This window comes from Echeneis naucrates, chromosome 22 (genome assembly GCF_900963305.1).
Source record: "Echeneis naucrates chromosome 22, fEcheNa1.1, whole genome shotgun sequence".
Classification (NCBI taxonomy): domain Eukaryota; kingdom Metazoa; phylum Chordata; class Actinopteri; order Carangiformes; family Echeneidae; genus Echeneis; species Echeneis naucrates.
Window position 1 is genome coordinate 16014817 of NC_042532.1, and position 20732 is coordinate 16035548.

Here is a 20732-nt window from a genome sequence, read left to right on the forward strand (position 1 = left end):
GTTTAAGCTTTCGAAGAGCACTTGAAGGCAGCATATGATGGTGCGCACGTCCCGTCATATGACTCCGGAGAAAAAAGAGGCGCTGCTCGTTTTCCCCACATGGGTGCAGCATTTACCCTTCACCCAGACCTCCCCCTCCCCCTCCTCCTCCCCCTGCCCCCTCCTCTCAATATCTTACATGAAGACAGACTGCTCTGCTGGATATTTTTCATAGTGTTTCTGAGATGTGCTCTGTAATCTGAGCCTCTAGCATCCATTCTGCTGTGTAATCCCCAAGTTTTATGGTTTAAACCACAAAAGCCTGTTCAAGGTGACTGCAAAGGCACTGGGCAGAGAGCCAGCCAACATATCAACTGACAGTGTCCAAAGGCAAGTGTGCTTTCGCCTCTCTGGCAGTAGCTAAATATTTTTCCCAGTTGGGTCACCTACAGCTAAATACCTGAAAGCTGAACATTTCGTAACGTCTCCAAATTTACACAGGGGACGCTCCAGAACTGCCCAAGGTGCCTGAATGATGCCCAGCTCTCTCTGCCCATGTATCTTTTATAAAGTCTACATAGCATCCATTATTCAGCAATAACACACCATCCATCTGGACTCCTATGTGTGTGTGTGCATGTTTGTCTATTCATGGGTGTGTGGTCCATAGTTAACTTTCCTGCTGTGCTATTTCACCATTTCACGCCATATCCAATAGTGCTTGAAGAGCTAAGAATTAGTATTTCCTCTGTAATTACAACTGAGGTATAATGTGTGTGTGTGTGTGTGCGCGCGTCTGACAGGAGATGTGTGTGTCAGAGAGAGAGAGAGAGAGGATTGGGAGAGGAAGGAAGCAACGAGAAGAGAGAATAGAAAGTCATGAGAGATAGATTAAGTGAATGTGTAATAGTGACTACAGATGGCACGTTCACAATCGAGCACTTTCATCATGCCGTTTCTCATTAATAGAGATGGGAGCGCTGCCCTAATTCCATAATTCCTAAATCATGCCAGTTATCTGAGTGTGAGGAGACAAAAGTACATGGGAGAAAGAAGAAAAGATTAGCCTGTAGCTTAACAATGTGACTGTGGGAGCAAGAAATCAACAGAAAAAGAGACGAAGAAAGAATGGAGAAAGGTCCCCATCTGCATTTTCCAGCTTTCCATTTTCGTTTGTTGCCAAAACCAACATCATATCGGCCAAGCTCACTCTCATCATTTCTTGTCCCACATGTATGCCAGCCAATGACATTAGATAAAATAATCAAATGATTAACTCAATCTGGAATAGAATACGTGGAGTATTATAAAAGCGTGTGTTTGTGTATGTGTGTCACTGACATAGACCAGAACTCTACTGTAGTCTCTAACGACTGCGAGGAGCACATCTGTTTAATGCTGGCTCCCTTCCAGCTGCATCACGCATCCACCCTTTTCTCTCACAGGAGGACTAAGATATGGGAAGTGTTTCAAGGTCTTGTTTGCTTGAGATTAATCTTATGTTGGGCTAAACCCACTGGTACCTGATACTTATCAGAAGGAAGAGCTACCTGACCAAGCCTTTGTCTCAATATGCGGAGATAATTTAATTCCATCGTCTCCTTTTCATTGGAATGTACTCCGAATTGAGCTCTTATATGAAGCAATTTGATGGAAACTAGAGACATCGATAGCCATTAGCCTGCTTTGCACAGGAGGACCAAACATGGCAAGCCAAGCCTGATCTATTATTCATGTACCTTAGTTTTCTCTAAAATAACATTTCTGATATTCTCTCTTTTTGCATCATATTGCCAAAATAGACGAGTCAGTGGTTTCAAATAACGCTTTTAAAACAAGGCTGATAAATTTTTCAAGATGGCACTGGCCCTTACAAGCCCCAATAGGGGGAAGTGTCTATTGTCTATCTTTTCATGTCTGGATCTTGCGTAAACCCTCTGAGCTCAAAGAGGAGAGTAAAACATTTCACATTCACTTTTTTAGACATTTAGCCTTCAGGCATCACATGTAATATTTCCGTGCCTCGCTCAAGAACACATGATCAATCCCGTAGCTTCCCATTTTCAGAGGAATCTATCCCGCTCTTAATGGTAAGAGTACTCCTCTCATGTCAGTAAAGTGCCACTACGGCATATAAAATATAACATGTAAGAAGTTTAGATGGGAAATCCTAACAACTCATAAGCCAAGTTTCCATCCAGATGAACCAGATATTCCTGCAAAATTTCTAGAAAGTCAGCTAAATAAAATGTATATGTAAATTTACACCCACTACTCTTATGCAGATATTAGTAGTAAGGAACATCGAGATAAACAGCTGGCAGTGCTAATTCTCCAAGCGGATGGCAGAAGCAGAGAGCACAGTGGGATAAAATAACTGAAAGAGCACCAGTCAAACCCTCAAAGGATGGAAAAGACAGTCTAAATGTTGTGTTTGTTCATTCACCGATGCTTTCTGAAAATGTCTCTTTGTCAATACATGCCAGTCATTCTTACATTTTTTGGTGATATTCTGACTTTTTTCAGATATTCTGGATTTTTTTTATGTAGATATTGAAAATATGTCAAGAGAATCTATTTTATAAAGGATCACAATGCAAACAAGTTGGGAACCAGTGGTTAAAATTTTATAAGTGTATTTTCATGCAAAATCTAAAAAATAGACCAAAGCCCCAAAGGGAGTGAAGTGGAGTAAAAATTCGAAGTCGCATATTATTAAAATTCTAAAGGAAAGTACTTATAAACGACTTAAACTGTACATTAATAGAGTATTTGATTTAATGTAATTTCTATCACCTGCGGGCCACCCTGCTGGAAATCTGATGGAAACAAGACAGGAAAGGCCATCGACCCATTCGGTCTCCATGTTGTCAGCAGTTCAGATTAGCTGTCACATCGCTGAGGGAGAAAAGATGAAGATTGGAGAAGGTGATTTCATCGGAATAATTTCAGTGTTCAGTGCTCACCATCGCAAGACGCCAGCGAACGATAGATTGGGCAAAAATAAAGAGCAGAACAAAACATCGTTTGAAAATAAATTCACACTTCCACTAAATAAATCTCACTCGGTTTGTTTGTTCAAGTAGACAAAAAGACAATCTTTATTTGTGTGTTTCTCTCCTTGCTCTGACTTCTGTGTTTACTTTTGACTGACTGACTTAAATGACTGAGGTCATCTTCCACAAAAAAAAAAAACAAACAAACAAAAAAAAAAAAACCAAACAAACACCACAAACAGAAAATGAGACAAACTCATACATGACGCTCAGACCTGGAGGCATCCTACCACTACTGACCATCGGGTCACATACCAGAGAAGAAGAAGAAGGATAGAAGGACAGCATCAGTGGAATAGAAGAAGAGAAGACAATTTTTTTTTAATCTTCCACAGGCTATACCCCATCACTGCATCCCACACAGGAGTAATTAACAGTGATTGTAAATGCTACAAAAATAAGATGAAATAGGGAAAGAAGTGCTTCCCCCTTGTTTTTGTTGTTTGTGTGTATGTTTGTGCATGCCATGTGTGTAAATGTTTAGATCTGTATGTGCTTTTCTACATATGCCTGCGTGTGTTTATGTTTCTGTCTGTACATTTGTTGTGTGTGTTCACAGTGCTTACGCATTATGTTCACTTCCCAACATTAAAGACGTCTCAGTCCCACCTCTCCCTCCCTCCTCTGCTTGCTCTCTCTTTGTGCTGTTCCCTTTACAGTCTTGTCCACCATCTCAGAGGAACAGCCTTGTTTGTGTGTGTGCGTGTGTTTTTGTGATGCTACCACACACCTCGCCTCATTTGCCACAGTCTATGCGCTTCCTTTATTGGTTTAACCCTCAGGCCTGGGACCAGCTTCAGTCAGTGTTTACGTCCATTGCGATCTGGTCTGGACTCTGAGGGCTGATTTCCAGTCAGTTTCACCCTGTGGGTCCATTCATCTCCCAGCCCATGCTAATCCATCAATGACCGAAAGCCAGACAGGAGAAACTGCGTGAGGAGAGAGGTTGAATTTTCCCTTTTTTTTTTTTTTTTTTTGATGTCTGAAAAAGTCTCTGGGAGAGCGAGAGAGCGGTAGCAGGGTGTTTCTGATTTTCCCCATGAAAAAATATATCATCATTACAAACAAGATTGATCTGAAGGTTTCACAGTGGTCATGCAACTTGAGTGTCGCCTCCTTTTCTCACCTGTCCTCCATTCATTTCTTAACTTCACCCCCAACAACCACCTGCCCTCGCTCCCCTCCCCATCCCTCAAAATCCCCATCCCAACCCGTTCATCCTGCCCATCTGAGAGAAGGTACTGTAAGTGACCACAGTAATAATAATGCAGAAAGACAAAGAGGTGGGTGACCAGTGGTACATTCATATATGAGAAAGTCATGGTTCCAAAAGTCACCCGACCCGATTGACATTAGACAGTGCTGAAGAGGCCTGTGCTGGCCAGGCTGTGATAAATGCTTTGTTTAGAAACATGAATGAGACAAAACACATCCCAACTGAAAATATACATCTAACCAAACCCCACCCAGAACTACGCCCTCCCACACACACACACACACACACACACACACACCCTGTCCCACACGATTAAAACAGGCTATGGTTATACTTGTCATTACAATATGATACTGGAGCTTCTCATAAAAATTCAAACTCTACGATTTTTATATCACATTGCTGTGAATGCACACTTGGTCTGAAAATAACAACACATATAGTATTACATTTCCCATATGGACATATTTATTGAAATCAGCGCCCGCATTGTTTTCCACTTTCTTCTCCACACAGGCCAGGCCCTCCTTCCTCTTCTTCATCTCCGCGCATTTGCCCTGATTCTCGTTGTGGCTGAAATTCATCCAGATAGTCTAGAATTCCAATTACAACGCAAGCTTGGCCACTTCCAATTCTTGGTTTGAGGATGAGATAGCAATGTGGGCAAAATCCAATTTTTGTGCATCCAAGCCTATCGCTTAATGCATCCTTCCGTGATTGGGTGATAGGAATCGCACTGGAACGACAAGTTTAATCATAGCCATAGCTATATCTACCCCATCAGTGGCCAAGAGTCAATAATCAAATCAAAAGGACCCCCTGATATGAGTGCAGAGACATTTTCCATGTGTTTTTCAGCTGAGAGGTGCTGCTCCATCCAGAATTCAGGGATCAGAGATGAAGGGCAGGTACCCAGGCAGCTCAGGACCCAGCCCTCTCAGTCAGGACTGGGAAGAGTGTCCATGGTTGGGCCATGGAGGAGGCTGGCAGTGGGGGTGGTTGGTGGTCCGAAAAGAGGTGGAGCTGGGAGAGGGAGGTACGGAGACAGAGGGCTTCCCTGAGGGGTGGTGGATTAAGAGGGACAGCCAGCCCAGCTCAGCAACCCTGGGTGGAAAACTCCAAGAAGTCGGGGAAAGGGGTCACAGCCAGGAGAAGAGTCCCAGGATCAAGGGGGCCAGAACAGCTGACAGCACCACAGACCCTGGCCTCCAGTTTGGCCCTCCATCAGTCAGGAAAGGCTCTGGAGAATCGTATCCCGACCCATCTGAAACAGAAATAAGAAAAAGAAAAACGACAAAACATCTGAACTGAGAGGGACGCACAGACAGATACAATGATGAGACAAAGTGAACAAATGGGGAATAAGATTTAGAGACAAAGGGTAGACAAGAGGAACTATTAAGTGGAGGGGGGGAGGCAAGGAAAGGATGAGAAGACGAAAAGGGGGGAGGAGGAGAAGACGACAGCAACTGAGCTCTGCAGGGGGTTTAACCAACCTAATTACAGTTTAATCACAGAGACTCGGAATCTGGAGCAGCTCACACTTACACACATAAAGACGCACATTTACTCACACACACCCGCAACGATTCCAAAAAAAAAAAAAAAAATCACTATCGTTACAGTATTTTACACATGAGGTGGAAGTTGCAATGTCAGATTACTTTAACAGCAGCAAAAAAAATAAATAAAAAAAAACTGTATGTAAAAGAGAAGCTGCGGCACCGAAAGAGGAAATGAATGTATTTCTGTTTCAGTAATTAGGAAGGAAGAGAGAATTTCCTTCCCCTTCGGTGAAAGATGGACGGATCTGATCCTAGAAAGCTGCGAAGGCCAATTCCCATCCTTGTACAAAGATCTTCAAAGCCGCGTCATTATCCAGGGAGATGTGCTACAACACGTGTTGGATGAGGGTGAAAACTCAGGAGCTGGGATCGGCCTTTGAAAGCAGCGCACAGGTAGATTTTTCAAGGTAACGCAAACCTACTATAATGCCAGCTGCAATCTGATCCCCAGGTATACCAATCAATCTGTTTTGAGCTATATTTAAATGGTATGATCATAGGCCAACGTGGCAGGTCTGTGTCAGCACCGTGCTCTCCATGAAGGAGTCATTTTCAAAGGAGTGTGTCTATTTTTTTTTATTTTTTTTTGAGGGGGGTGGGGGTGCTTCATCTTTTACCCCACGGCTGATGCATAAGGAGAATTTCATTAAAAACTATGAAGTGTCTATTATTAGATTAGACTTCTACTGTACGTGATGGATTTATTATTAGATTACTCCCTCATTCCTTGCGAGTAAATCTAGCCGGCGGAGTGATGTCGAAGCTCGGTAGCATTTTTCAGAGAGCACTTTCAGTCTCCTCAGTTCTCTCTCTGCAAGGACAGAAGGTCTCCCTCACACCCGGTGTGATGTGATGTGATTTGATGTGAAGTGCGTATGCCACTTTGTGCCTGCGTGCACGCGCATCCTTCTCACAGTGCGTGTGTGTTCACACCACGTACACGCCTACGCGTGCTTTAATGTGTCAGCATGTGTGTGCGTTTTCGCTGTGTGTATTTGCATCGGTGTTAAAGTGTCGCCCGGCTGGTCAGGGAATCAGAGCAGAGAGTGTTGCTGGGGCATTCTATCAGACCTGTTGTTCCCCTCTTATTTTTACTCTGATAGCCAATCTGGACTTTTGTGTACACGTGTGAACGTGTGTTTGTGTGTGAGTGTGGACGTGTAGTTGGAGCGTGACTTACCTGGAGGTCTGACATACACCTTCAGCTTTAGACATGCCCGCCCCACGTGGTTTGGATGAGGAGACGCTAAAACAAAAAGGACAGAGATTGAAAGAGGAGATTAGCTGAATGATAACACGATTTGTGCTCCTGATTGACTCTATGCACACATCACTTCCGCATTTGGGCTAAGGATGTTAGGACACTTCCGGCCCAGACCCTTCCACTTCCGGTACGGCTGTTCGGAGAGCAGCGATGGATTCCGATTCAAGCAATGTACGTGTTGGATTTACCAAAAGTCACCGTAAACGATGTGCGAAGGATTGTCCGGGGCGAGCAGCAAAACGCCTCAAAGCAAACTCGAGAAGGGGTTCAAGTTTCATCGTATCTCTGCAACTTTTAAGGTAATTTGCTCACGCTAGTTAGCAGGAAGCCCAATGCTACAACTTTATTTATTTTACACTCATGACCCGTCTTGCTTCAGATTAAGTTAATCATATAAATGCCACTAATTAAATGTATTTGTATTTTTTATGAAAGTATCAGGGAAAGACAAGGCTACTAGCAAAAATAAAATTGACATCTAATACTTTTTTTTATCATTGTTCTGTATTGTCACTGAGGGCTATGAGGGTTATCATCAGGTAGGTTGGCGATTGGTGTGATCTTTTCAATTCAAAAACAAAAAAAAAAGTGCAACTGACGATTGAACCGGGTGATTGTTTTTTCTGTAGTGATAGAGAATTCATTGTACTCACAAGTACAGTAAGTCTGATACGTATTTCTTTAAGTTAGTCACTATGTCAACGTGGGTACTAGTTTATTTTTAGTCCAACTAGAGCACCAAATGTGTATTAATCCACTGCTGAAAATAGTACCCCACCCCCCCAAATATACCATTAGCTGACCGTTGACTGAGTTTGCCTAAACACTGCAGTGCCCAGCAGATTTATCACATGAATGTTCCTTGTAGAATATTAGGTGAACATTCATCTTAGAGCTATTTTTAAGATTTATGTGTTTATTAGGAATTCATGAGCTGGGGACTGAGTAAAACGGCTACGAAAGAGGAGTTGGAGCGATTGAGAGATAAACAAAAAATTCATTTTGGCCTTGAAATTGGATTTGTTGGCGATAATTAAAAAAATATTGAAGAACACAGGTACATGTCCTATAAGTAATAATACAGCAGCCAGATACAGCTGTTATCCTTTCAGATGATATTGTAATTTAGTAGCACCTGCTCTCAAACAAATTCACAATTATTTAAAATATCCCAATCCAACTGACACACAGCGAACCCGGGCTTTGGTGGCTGCAGGGGATTTGGAGCCCTCCCTGTCGATAATCCAGTATTGGCTCCACAACACAACAGTCAATAGCAATTGTCGGGGAGATATCAAACCTCAACATAATCCACCCCAATCACTTTAAGCTCCCCTGCCTATTCATGGGATGGCAGGGAGACAGTGGAGAAATACAAAACCAGGTAAGGACAAAGACGCAGCGGAATTAATTGATCTGCAGGTTCCACCGGAAGATAGTTTAGGAAATTCTTGCCATGTACTGGTCGGTCTGTGGTGGTGGTACTGAGCTGTTTTTGTATGATGCAGATTTATGCATCACTGGGCAACTGTGATCACAAAGTAAAACACAGCTACAAAACTGTAATCACACTTCATGCAAATATGTCAGAGATGGTAAATCAAGGGCTGAAAAAAAGGAGTCTATTTTCTATGTAAGTAAAGTGTGTGTGTTTGTGTGTATAATGTGGTCATTAATAAAGCCCATTACTTTTCCAGTGACATTTATTGCTTTGAACATTCAGAGAGTGTCTAATATTATAGCCTTTTAAGTTCCCTTACAGCCATGCTCCCGAGTTTGTGAACTCTGGTAAATAAACTTAACACTTGAGGCAATGTAAACAAGTCTGTGTGGGATGAGCCAACACACTGGGATTCAGTCACACACATATTCATACGTTAGGGAAATAACCGACTCTTAAATCGACCTGACTTGAAATCCATGCGAATTCTCCACAGATGCAGGTCCCTTTCGCCAAGAGGTGACAGTGCTAACCACATAGCCACAGTGCTGCAGTGGCTGAATGCCCCCAGAAAATAAATAAATAAATGGAAAATGAGAAAAATGTAAAAAAAAAAAAAAAAAAAAAAAAAAAAACGTTACCGTGATTCAAACATCAAAGCAAAGTAAACGAAATTGAATCTGGGCTTTTAGTCGCACCTCACTCTGATGTAAAATAGAGCTGGAGACCTGAGCAGAGCTGATGGCTAACACACACACGTTCACACATGCGTGTGAATGCGCAAAGGAATGCACTCAAACACTGATAGCTGCAGAAGTGTGCATGTGTGGAGACCTGTTGGCCCACTCCTTCACGGAAGTCTGCATAGCCAGAGCCGACGGTGACCCCAGGGACGACAATCATCAAGATCCATGGCACACAGGAAATAAATCTGACCTTTCCCTTGCCCTCTCCTCCCTCTCTTTGTACCCACTACTCCTCCCTCCATCCGTCTCTCTGCCCTTCACCTCCTTTACCATTTTATACCTTCTCTGTAGGCTGTCTCCTTTTCTCCCAGTTTCTTCAAACTACCCCCCACCTTCCTTACAGTGTGCAGAGAAAGTCTTGTCTTGTTGTCCCCTATGAAGCGCTGCTGGCGTCAAATTTTGCTTTCTCTCCTGTCGTACGTCTTTGTTTTGCCTTCCTCACTGTTTCAATGAAAAATGGCAACGCTCCGGGAGGAAGGGCTGGAAGTGGAAAGATATATATCCCCCCCGCCCCTCCCTTTCTTTTTCTCTATGCCCTCTGACGATTTTCACTTTTGTCATTTTTTAAAAGTCTTATCAGCTTTTCCAAAGCTACTGTTTCCCAGCACATCCACAATCCAGCATCTCCTGAAAACCCATTGAAAATCACTCAACCTCATCAGATGGCAGCTGGGAGAAGTAAGAGGTGGAGCAGACCTGTCAACATGTCAGCCACATGACAAATACACACCCCAGCGTGCACACACACAGGCACACACGGGCACACGCACACTCGCACCGTTTTTGGCCACAATTCACCATCAAAAATTGATGTGTTTGACTTACCAAAGTGTTGGTGGAGAGATAGAGAGCATCTCGCATACACACACACAAACATGTGCGGGTCATTGTTGTTGTGGAATGATTGTTTTAACTACCCAGTCCTTCTGATGTGTGTGCGTGAGTGTCTGTTTCTCTGTGCATGTGAGAGACAGCAAGAGACACAAATGTGTGTGTGGCTGTCAGTCAGGATGATGGACATGGCCTTTCACGGACTCACAATTGCTTGACAACTGACCCCACAACCAGCCCCCCCACTCTCATTTCCACAGCATACACACACACACTACCCTCAGGGGTCCTGAAGACACAATAGCATAGTCAGCAACTATACAACTCTGGAGAGGCCCTGGCCGTCCCTACATGAGGCTAAAAAACAAAAGAGTGTGTGTTTGTGCATGTGTGTGCTGACGGAAAAGTGCAGAGGGACATCGGGTGGCTGTTAACATCCCGTCTTTAGCTCCTTGACTCCTGCCCGCTGTGTCTTTGTGGCAACACACTGGTCCAAAGAACTACCCGTAAATGCTTTTTAAACAAACAGCGTTGCTTTTATCTCATTAGCCTTATAATCGGTCGATCAGACTCTGTCATGCTAAGCTATTAGAAAGTTATATTACTGCCATTACAAATAAAATCATGCCAATGCCGTGATGAATTCAATTTAAACCTGGGCCAGTGTTTGGAGATCAGAATCACTGACCAAGGGCAAAAAAAAACCCCAAAACTGTCAAAGAAATATGCTCCTCCTGTGCGGAGACCTTCAACTGGTGGTAGAAGACTCTCTTGCCATTACAGGTCATAGGGAGAACACATCATCTCCTACTAAAAGAGGCTAAGGTCATTTTTCACCCAGCTGTGGAGAGATAAATGAAAAAACATGTGTCAGGTTGTGAAGTGGCAGAGATGCCACTGGTTAGAGTCAGTGTCCTTCAGAATAGAAGTCTGAGCGATTTACTGCGGAATATGAAAACAAAGTTGCTAACTATGATGATTGGAAACTGGAAACAGTCAGTAACTTCCCCAACATTACCGGCACACAAATATATTCATTCAGCACACAAACAACTGAAAGGATAATTCATTCCAATGCTTCCAAACATTGCATGCATGCATTTTCATAAGCGACCTGTGGTAATTGTTTGAATTGTTACTGTCCGCTTTTGAAGCGACTGATTTTCCATTGAAATATTTCTCCAGCTGGTCTGTGAATTCAAACAGGTGAGCCTCTTCAGCGCCTGCAGCCTCCAACATGGTCAGAGCTGCACTTTTATGTGCGGCGCCAGAAAGTTTGGCCATTGACAGCAAAGCTTTTGAAAGTCAATTTAATGTTCTTTTCTGTGATTACCAACTGATCTTGCTCTAAATTCTCTGGATGCAGTAAATTTATCCCACCCATCTGGCACACCGAGCAGCTGAAAACAATGTTTAAGAGTAATTTGAAGCCACTATTTGTCCCATGCCTGGCGGGGAAATGATAGCTTTTTAACTTGGCTCAGAAAAACTGTCTCAGGGGGCAAAGCCCATCTGTGGTACTAATACATCACTTGTTGAAGTGAGGAGAAACATCAATACAGCTAATATAAAAATGATTATAAAGAACGCCTAGTGACATTTTTACCACTTTGCTGAGCACACCACTTATGATCTCAGCACAGGCGGAGAGATATATCAAAAATAAAGAGGGAGAGAGTGGGAGAGTAAGGGGAGTGGGTGAGAGCTGGAAGGTGTATTTATGCATGCTGATGGCTGTTGGAGCGACGTGGTGGTCTCTGTTTGAGAGCCCTCTCAATCTACTTCTGTTGATTGCATATTTACACATTGTTTACAAATGCATATTGTGCAGGAGCGTGGTTAACGTGCAAACACAGACACGTGTACTCTCACACACACACGACAGAAAAAACAAACACGCACACGGAATGACCGGTAACCTACAGATGTAGTAGTACTCGTGTCCAGGCCTAAACTCAAAGCCCAGGGAGAAGGGAGTGAAGAGCTGGAACTTCTCTGAGAAGCGCAGGGGCCCGTCAGGACCACTGGGACGGTTGCACTCCCAGCGCTTGAAGCCACGCATCCTGTGCTGGCAGGAAGTGTAGCCTTCGTGGTTGACCATGAAGAGGATGTAGCGCTCCATCCGCCCGTGTGATGGAGGACCCTCATAGTAAGGACAGTAGATGTCCAGATAGTCATTGATATTCACTGCCACCCTGTACTCTCCATGCCAGAACCTGCAAGACACAAAGGAGAGCGAATTTAAAATTTGTTTATGGAAAACAATTCCAAACAGAATATGCATTAGATGATGGCGCAGAGGTAAAAGGGCTATGAGAAATGTTTACTAAGGAGTCCTTGAGATGCGATACATACGTTGAGAAAACCATCTGTGAATGCTTATGACCTTCAGTGTATTTAATTTCTGGATAACTGCACATAACATGAGGGAAAAGTGTGGTGAGCGTCCATTTACTGCAGTCATGTTGTTCTCTGCAATTAAATGAAATTGTATTGTTGCTGTTGGGACTTTGTGTGTTTGCGCATCTTGGGGACCAGAGGTCACACTCAAACACAAAAACATGACAAACTGAGTCAAAGAGATTCAAGATATTGCTCAAGGACACTTGAATGAATACTTTCTGACAGACGGTTTTTAAACCACCTGAGTCACGCCAATACAGAGCAAGAACATCCTTGAGCTTTTCGCCTCTTATTTAATGAACGTAACAAGGCCAGAAAAATCTTCATTAATCCCTGCGGCTACGGCAAAAGTTAGCATATTGAGATATTTTATTTGAATAAACCTTGGTAAGCTATTCTTCACAGGAGTTATTTTTTTGTTTGGAATGTAGTTTTTTTTCCAGTGGCTGAGCAAGCCCGCTCGTATGACACTCAGAATAAGTAGGCCGTGTGAAGGAAGAGCGCACACATTATTATCCCAGACCCTGCAGGGGTTTGTAGAGGCAGCTATGCTGAATGTCCACTTAGTCCCACAAACATACACATCATTGATGTTGGCGTGATGAATGCAAGTGGGTCAGAGGTTACTGAAGAAGAAATATTAGTATATACACACACTGCAGTGGGTATGCATTGTGGCCATTTTCCTTCCTGTCTCCCTCCCTCTGGCACAGAGTCAAGGATCTTGTGAAATAAATGCAGGTAGCATATGGCAATAGTGTACATAAAATGGTGCTTGAGCACGGCTGCTATCTCCCCTCATTGCTATTCAAAAGCCCCTACTCCTTCGTTATAATATATCAGAAACATATGGCTGGATTTTTTCCACCTATATATAATACAAGCTCTATTTAGGTTTATGTTGTGGTGCCAGTGTTGCATCTATACATAGCAGTGGATCTCCTGTTTACAATTTGGAAGTAACTGGAGCGAAAACAACCTCTCTTCAAGGATAACGCTGGAGATATTCTATATTTTTGTTATTGCCATTAAAAGATCAAAACCAACTGTGTTAGTTACTCTAAACTTTTCCCCTTCCACACACACACACACACACACACACACACACACGATCAGCATCACCCAGCCCAAGGCCCGCTGGCTTCGTAAATGTTTAAAAATAATGGGTCATGAATTCATATTTTAATATCATATTTTACATTTTTAAACAAGGTTAAATAATTTTCCAAGAAAACCTAGACTTGTTTTTTTTTTTGTTGTTTTTTCTGAAAGTTTATCAAGAAGGAGCAAATATTCAGCGTGTTCTGAATTATTTACAGCCGTGAGTTAGAATACAACAATGCAACAAGGTGGTGTGTTTCAGATCAACTCAAAATCAAAGTCGGCAGGATCCATGTTCACGGTAATGAAGTAACGCCAGTGTGATATTGTGGATTACATTTTAACTGCTTTTGTGCCACAACTGAGGTTTTTGAAGCTTTGGATACGCAGGCAGTACTTTATCAGCATCAGTCACAGCGAAAGCATAGAAAAACACACAACTTAAAACTTTAAAAAAGGCTGCGCTCGATATAGAAAAAAAATGTTTACATCTCTGATGTGAAACTTTCATTCAGCCGCGTTATCTATTTTCAGAAAGTTCTTCAAACTGAAATTTCAATATTTCACGTTTGACAATGAATCAACATTTAAAATGCAACATTTGTGCAATTAAAAGTCCTTATTTCATACATAGTTTTGATGTCCCATCATTTGATATTTCAGATATTTTATTTACTGGCACTGCATGAATAATATGTCCCAAGGGTATGTCAGATAATTTTTTGGAATCTTTAACAAGCCAAAATAATTCAATATTCAGAGATATTCTTTTAATAAACTGTCTAACATTTCAAAGGCTGTTCAAAATTTATTACTTTCATATTTTAGTTGGATATCAAATCTCTCTGTGAGCATGTCTGTAGCAAACATTCTTTTGCTGTTTGTCATTACCGCCACCCATCACCAAGGCTACAATCAATTTAATTTCAAATGTATCAAGTCGAATACATTTAAAATTCAGCCGCTGCGTTATCAAAACTTGTTTCTCAAAGCTCTATAAATTTGAGACGAAGGAAATTTCTCGAGTCAAATGAACATAAACAAAGCCAGTTGCCGGCCAATTTTGCCATCTCAGTGTATGCACGCACGCAGATTGGGCTTTTTAAACAAATTCATCATTTTCCCTTCACCTTGACAGTAATTGATTGCTTGGAATGAAGATATTTCGGTCTAAGCACTTGTGGTTAGTGGGATATTTAGCTTTGGGACAAATTATCCCAATGACGGCAGACCTATCTCTCTCCCAGAGGGCAAATCAGGAAGTGAGTTAGATGTGAAACGAGCGCCTTCATGCTTCGGTGCCCTATCAGGCTGAGTTTTGCAGGTTCTAAAGGGATCCTTGAACAGATCATTTAGAGGCATTGATCCACTTGGGAGCTCCTCTCAGCTCTTTCTGCTCCCAATCAACTCTGATTACCAACTAAAGGGAAAGAAAGGCAAAGAGAAAAAAACCGAGGGAAAATGCACAGAATGAAAAATAAAAAAAAAAAAAGGACCAAAAGGAGAGAACAGAGGGAGCCAAACAAAGAAAGAGAAGGTAAGGGAGAAACACAAATAGGCAGGCAGGCAGTAGACAAACCAAAAAGAAAGGAGAGACGGCAGGAGGAGGCATAATGAGCCTGCATGAAATGAGGCAAAAAAAAAAAAGGAAAGACAGAGCAAAAGAGGAGGAGGAGGCCAGCTGGAGGAAGAGCAGATGGAGAAAGAGTTCTCTGTCTTTCATTTCAATTTGTACGACTGTGGGTTCCCATTTGAGACAAATGTGCTTTGCCTATTGATTGCGGGTTGAAACATTTATGGATGACTACCATCGGAGCATTAGCACTTTGGTTATACCCAGAAGAGTGTGTGGGTGTTTGTGCGCTTCGATGGTTACACGTCTGTGTTTGTGCACGTTTGGTTAAATGATAAAGTGGCTTCGTAAAATGAGCGAGGGTGCTCAACCCAAGGAAGGCCTAATGCGCCAGGATACATTAGGCTGTATTAAGGTACTCAGTGCCTGCCCTGCTCCTGTGACACTGTCTGCATTCTTAACACAGCCAGGGGAGGAATCGGTGTGTGTCTCTGTGTGCGCAGGTGTGTGGCCGCCCGCACTTCAAGCTGTTAAACAGTACATGCTGGTGGTGTGCAGCTATGTGCGGATGAGCGTATGTGTGAGTGACTGCATCGCTGCCTCTCAGGCTACGTGTCATTTGGAATTAAACACAGGCGCTGCGTTGGCCAAAAAAGACACGGGAAGGCACTCCAGCTTGCAGCGTGTCCCCTCCTCACCGGACTTATGAATTATGATTTATATAACTGATACATTTGGAAAGAAAGGTGATCGCACACAGATAATGTTTCACATCAACATGATGTGCGTGTTGTGATTTTTGCTGATGTGGCCAAATATATTAATATTTAACTCAGCAGTAAATTGATGACAAACAGAACATCTTCTTTTTCAATTTATTTGATCATTAAACTACTTTACAGATGTGTTAAAGCTCTCTTTCCTCTTGGTCTGCTTTAATCCAGTGCTGGGAGCAGGGCTGTCATATGTGTTTATTTCAAGCTTGGAACATTGCAGTATTATCCCAATCTGTTTGAAGAGGGGGAGCATCAAACTGCCGTACTGCTGACATAAAATCAACTTTTTGACTGTTAACGATTATAACACAGCGTGGGGTATTAGAGTGTTCATTTTCCCTCCAAATATGGTGAATTTTCCAGTGCTTGGTTTAGAATGGGCCACTTTAACATTTGATACGCGCTGGCATCAAAACGAAAGGTAAACTATACGCATAATTATTCATCCAACGTGTTTAGCTGGAGGCTATGTAAAACTTAGAACCTGTGAAATAAGAAAGCCTTTAGTCTTTTTCTTTTTTCTTTTGTGAGTGTATTTTTATGATGAATAAATACAACTCTCCCGACTCCTACGTATGTTATATCGTGACAGTAACAGATATGAAAAACAACCCGGAGGTGCAGTAAATTAAAAGACACAAATTAAAAGGTAAAAAATCACTTACACTAACAGGCATTAGAAGTTTCCCTGCGGCAGAAAGTCTCAGCACAAATGAGGCATAATGTCCACAGGCTAAAAGGCTAAAAACAACTGAGCCTACGATATGTTGTTGGTATATGTGTGAATCTGGAAGGGCCCGAAGGTCCCAAGCTTGTTTGTAAGTCTTTCGCCTTCGACCTACACTTCATACAAGAAAGAGCTCACGTCAGCCTGTGAATATGGGCATAAAGCTATTTCCTGGACTGCCATTGTAAACGTGGCTCATCTTCTCATAAAAGAAGAAAAGATTCACAGATTGATTCACGGTGGGTCAGCACTATAGCCGTGCTGTTAGCTTTAAAGAGCGACTGAACAATTTGACCTTTCCACCTGGTGCAGTGATGTAGAGGTGCACTCAGTACACGGCGACATCAATGCTGGAGGCACTGTGTGGGCAGTTAACATTAACCCCGCTTTTCAGAGTCTTCAATGCGCCCTTTGTGAAATTGCATGCATTTCTAGCTGTTTAGAGAAAAACCCAACTGAATCCAGACACACACGATGGGTATCTCAGGACTCTTCACTGTATGTTTACAGTATATTATGCTCGGCATAATTTTGAGATCCAGTGTTTAAAAAAAAAAAAGCACCACCAAGTTTATTTACTCATAGTGAGTCATGAGTAAATTCAGCCTTTGCTTCACCTTTGAAAAGATACATTGTACTGACAATATATACAACGCAAAATTATCTGAGGTAAACCTATAATTTGTACCAAAATGACAATGCTGATAAGTAAAGAAAGAGTGTTTCCAGTTAAGGCTGGAATAGACCCAAGACCACACTGCTTCCCCTCTTGATCAAAAAAGCTGCTTCCTTTTAGACCCAAATCCGAAGGGCGCCCACCGAATAAGCGCAGTCCTCAGGCATAAAAAATAAGTTCAATAAATTGTGCTATAACAGTTTGATATCAACACAATGAATTTATCATATTATCACGTTTTAGGATTATTATATCATTAGTGCCAAGCAATTTATGAACTATTAGACATTGTGACATCTGTTTCGTTTTTTTTTTTTTTTTTTTTTTTTGGGGGGGGGGGGGTTTGCAAGAAAATCCCCACAAAAATTTACAAAGAAATAATCTTCCTGATAAGAGAATTGCAAAGCAGGATTTACTGTTATGTTGTCATGTTCTTGATCATGTTGATTGTCTTCATGGCAAAGTATGAATAATTTATCTCCCTGCTCTCGACTTGATGCCTAGTCTGTGGAATCCTCTTACTCTCAAAGTGTCAGTTCAGCCTTTCCCAAAAAAAAAGTGAGGTGAATAGACATGAATAGAATTTCATTATTGTCACACACTGTCAACTGTTGTCACAGGGACTATTTCTTATGTAGAAAGCGGTTTCACTGAAATCTCTCGCCACAGTGAGATGTGCTGAATAACCAATAGCAGCTCCTTGCTGTTGAATTTCTTTTCCAATGCCGAAAACATCGCCAAACCAAAAATCTCATTGAAACTTCTTTGCATTCGGATGGCACTAAATGGCATTCACAGACACGTCGCAAAACCTCGGCAGAGGGAAAGCAGACCTGTCTGCATGGCCGGATATCACACGAGGAAAATAGTCTTTGTGAACTGACCTATGAAGTTCTCACATCGCTGTCAATATAACAAGGTTTCAGCAAAGTATGAGCATATCAAGTGTTTCAAGAACTTTAAAAACAACAGCGTTAAAACTCTGCGATAACACACTGCTATTACATTTGACATTGTAATAACACCATTATTGTTGTGTTTCGCCCCCTCGCCATTTCCAACAACCAATGTTCTGTTGTGAATTCAGTTTCTCGTTCACAGAAAGTAGTTTACATGCAACCAAAAAGGGAGTGAATGCTTGGCCGTTCTTTTTCATCAGGGCTTCTTTGTTATTTCAGTCTTACTGCAAACACCTAATTAATTCTTTTTTGTCATGAAGGCCTGAATGTTTTCAGTTCATTCCGGTTGAATTGGGGCCTGTTTGGGAGCTGACCATTCGAGAGCACATTTATTCAGAAAAGTGCATTGTCTCCCTTCAATGACTTTTTATTGCACAAAGTGGTGTGCAATGATGAACACAATGCCAGGTGGGAAAATAGAGGGAGGACGTCAATTAGCCTGGCTGGCTAGCGTGTTAGCGGTGAGCTCCACAGCATTGTATCACTGTTTGGTGTGACCAAGCCTTCAAACTTTGAAAAAACCTCAGGGCACTTTTGCCAGACTCATTTCTCGCTGTTGCGCTTCTGCTCATCATACGTTTACTTAATCATGTTTGTACTAACTCTGTACAGTACCTGAGGCCTAGCTGTTGCTTATCAGTCCCAAAATCATTTCCAGAAATACTTCAAAGGCCCTTTCCTGTTTTTCCACCTTTAATGGAGGCGTGTTTAGCTCGGTGTTGTGCAGGTGTATGGCATTTAGAGGAACTCCCAAAGGAGCTGGCTAAACCAACCAGATAATGGCCATCAAAGACAACATGTGACAAAACCTCCACCACTTTTTTCTGGGAGTGTCTCGTCTTCTACACATAGTGCCTTTCATATATTTTAGAGCAAAGTCGGGTGCAAAATTATAAAAGTCCACTAATCCTTTTACTAGTTCTGTTTAAATTGTTATTGCCAGTACAAGAAAAATTTATAAAGAAGAGATAAAGCTTCTTCATCTTTCATTTCCAGAGAAAGACAGTTCTTTTCTATCTCTGGCATATTTACAATCTACATAATTTCCACACTTAAAAGTACCAAAAGAAGGAGAACGTGGTAATTATCTCCAGAAGGGGAAAGGAGTACTGCTTGTGAAAACTGAACTGTGTCTTTGTGACAAAAAAATCTTAAAATATGCCCATCAAACAGTTGGTTGTCAAGATGCATGTTGTTCCGTACGCGGTCTTTTCAGTGTTTTGTTCCACCACTTGGAGCCATTTCTTTTTAATACTGTCTTGTGTATAAACCTGCGCAATATGATATGATGGTTTGCTTCGTTCCTAATCCCCCGATGTCTAACAGATTCTCCTCACTTTCACAGGGCAATTGTATTGTCTAGTGAAGTTAGCCAGATGAAGCTGAAGGACTTGGCTTTTGGCTGCTGGCTCTCATCAAGGATGTAAAAGGCTCATCCAGAGGCCGTAAAAAGGGTGTTACGGTATTGTGTGCGTACATCAGGACGAAAAGAAAACTGAAAACTGAAGAGTTCAAACGTACGACTAGGAGAGAAAGGAGAAGAATTCAGGCGAGTCCACAGAGTGTGTGTATTTACATACTGTAAATGCAAAATATCTGTGTGTAGTGGCCACTCCTTTATATTCTGACACCACTGAGTCATGGACATCATCTCCCAGCGTGGCTGTGATCAAAGTCCGTTTGGAGAAGCTTTGGATGTTTACCATACCTGTCTGCGTCCTAAACAGCGGGCCGGATCAGCGAGCAAACATCAAAGCACGCTTTAATCTCTCTCTCCTCCATTCTTTCCATCTCTTTCGCATCGTCTCACTATGTCACCCCTCTCTCCACGCATGATTTTCTCTCTTTTCATTCAGCTTCACTTCATCTCCCTCCATCACTCTCGGTAACATTCATGCTTGTGGCCTAATAAAAAAAAAAAAGACGCCACGGTGGGACATCGGTTAGAGAAAATGCTCAAGTTACAAAGACTGTCAAAAAGGAAAAGGACAGGTCGTCGGCGCAGTTAAATTAGTAATGACACGACATAACTCGATATATATCGATCTGGTAGATCTAATTTTAGATGGAGTTGCCATTTTGGGCAACATTATGTACACGTTCAAGATTTAGCATGTTTTAATTTTCCAGCAAAGCAGCAAATAAGAGGACGGCTAATTCAATCAAAATGTCACTGTATATAAATAACAATTTGAAATATTTAAAAATAAATGCTTTACCATGAAAGGAAATCTAGCAAACAGCTTTTTCGTTTTTTTTTTTGGAAACTCCACAGGGCGTCTTTAACTAAAAACCAGGAAGATGAGCATCAAAACTGCCAAGTGAATTCTGTTCACATTCTCTTACATGGTCAAAAGGGATTGGAAAAATGTACCAGTTATTCACCACATCAGTCCACATTCTTTAGAAAATGAGTGAC

The 20732-nt window shown here is 42.0% G+C and overlaps 1 protein-coding gene across 1 annotated transcript in view; it reads right to left on the minus strand.

Annotated features, from left to right (window-relative positions):
- Positions 1-5160: 5160 nt before the first annotated feature.
- The window catches only part of LOC115036109 (ephrin-A2-like), a 68935-nt gene continuing 53363 nt past the window's right edge, over positions 5161-20732 (minus strand). The window contains exons 2-4 of the mRNA XM_029494237.1: positions 12022-12314; positions 6997-7062; positions 5161-5515 (exon numbers count right to left, since the gene is read on the minus strand). Coding sequence (XP_029350097.1) covers positions 5391-5515; positions 6997-7062; positions 12022-12314 — 484 coding nt within the window. The 3' untranslated portion in view covers positions 5161-5390. The remainder of the gene's footprint in view (positions 5516-6996; positions 7063-12021; positions 12315-20732) is intronic.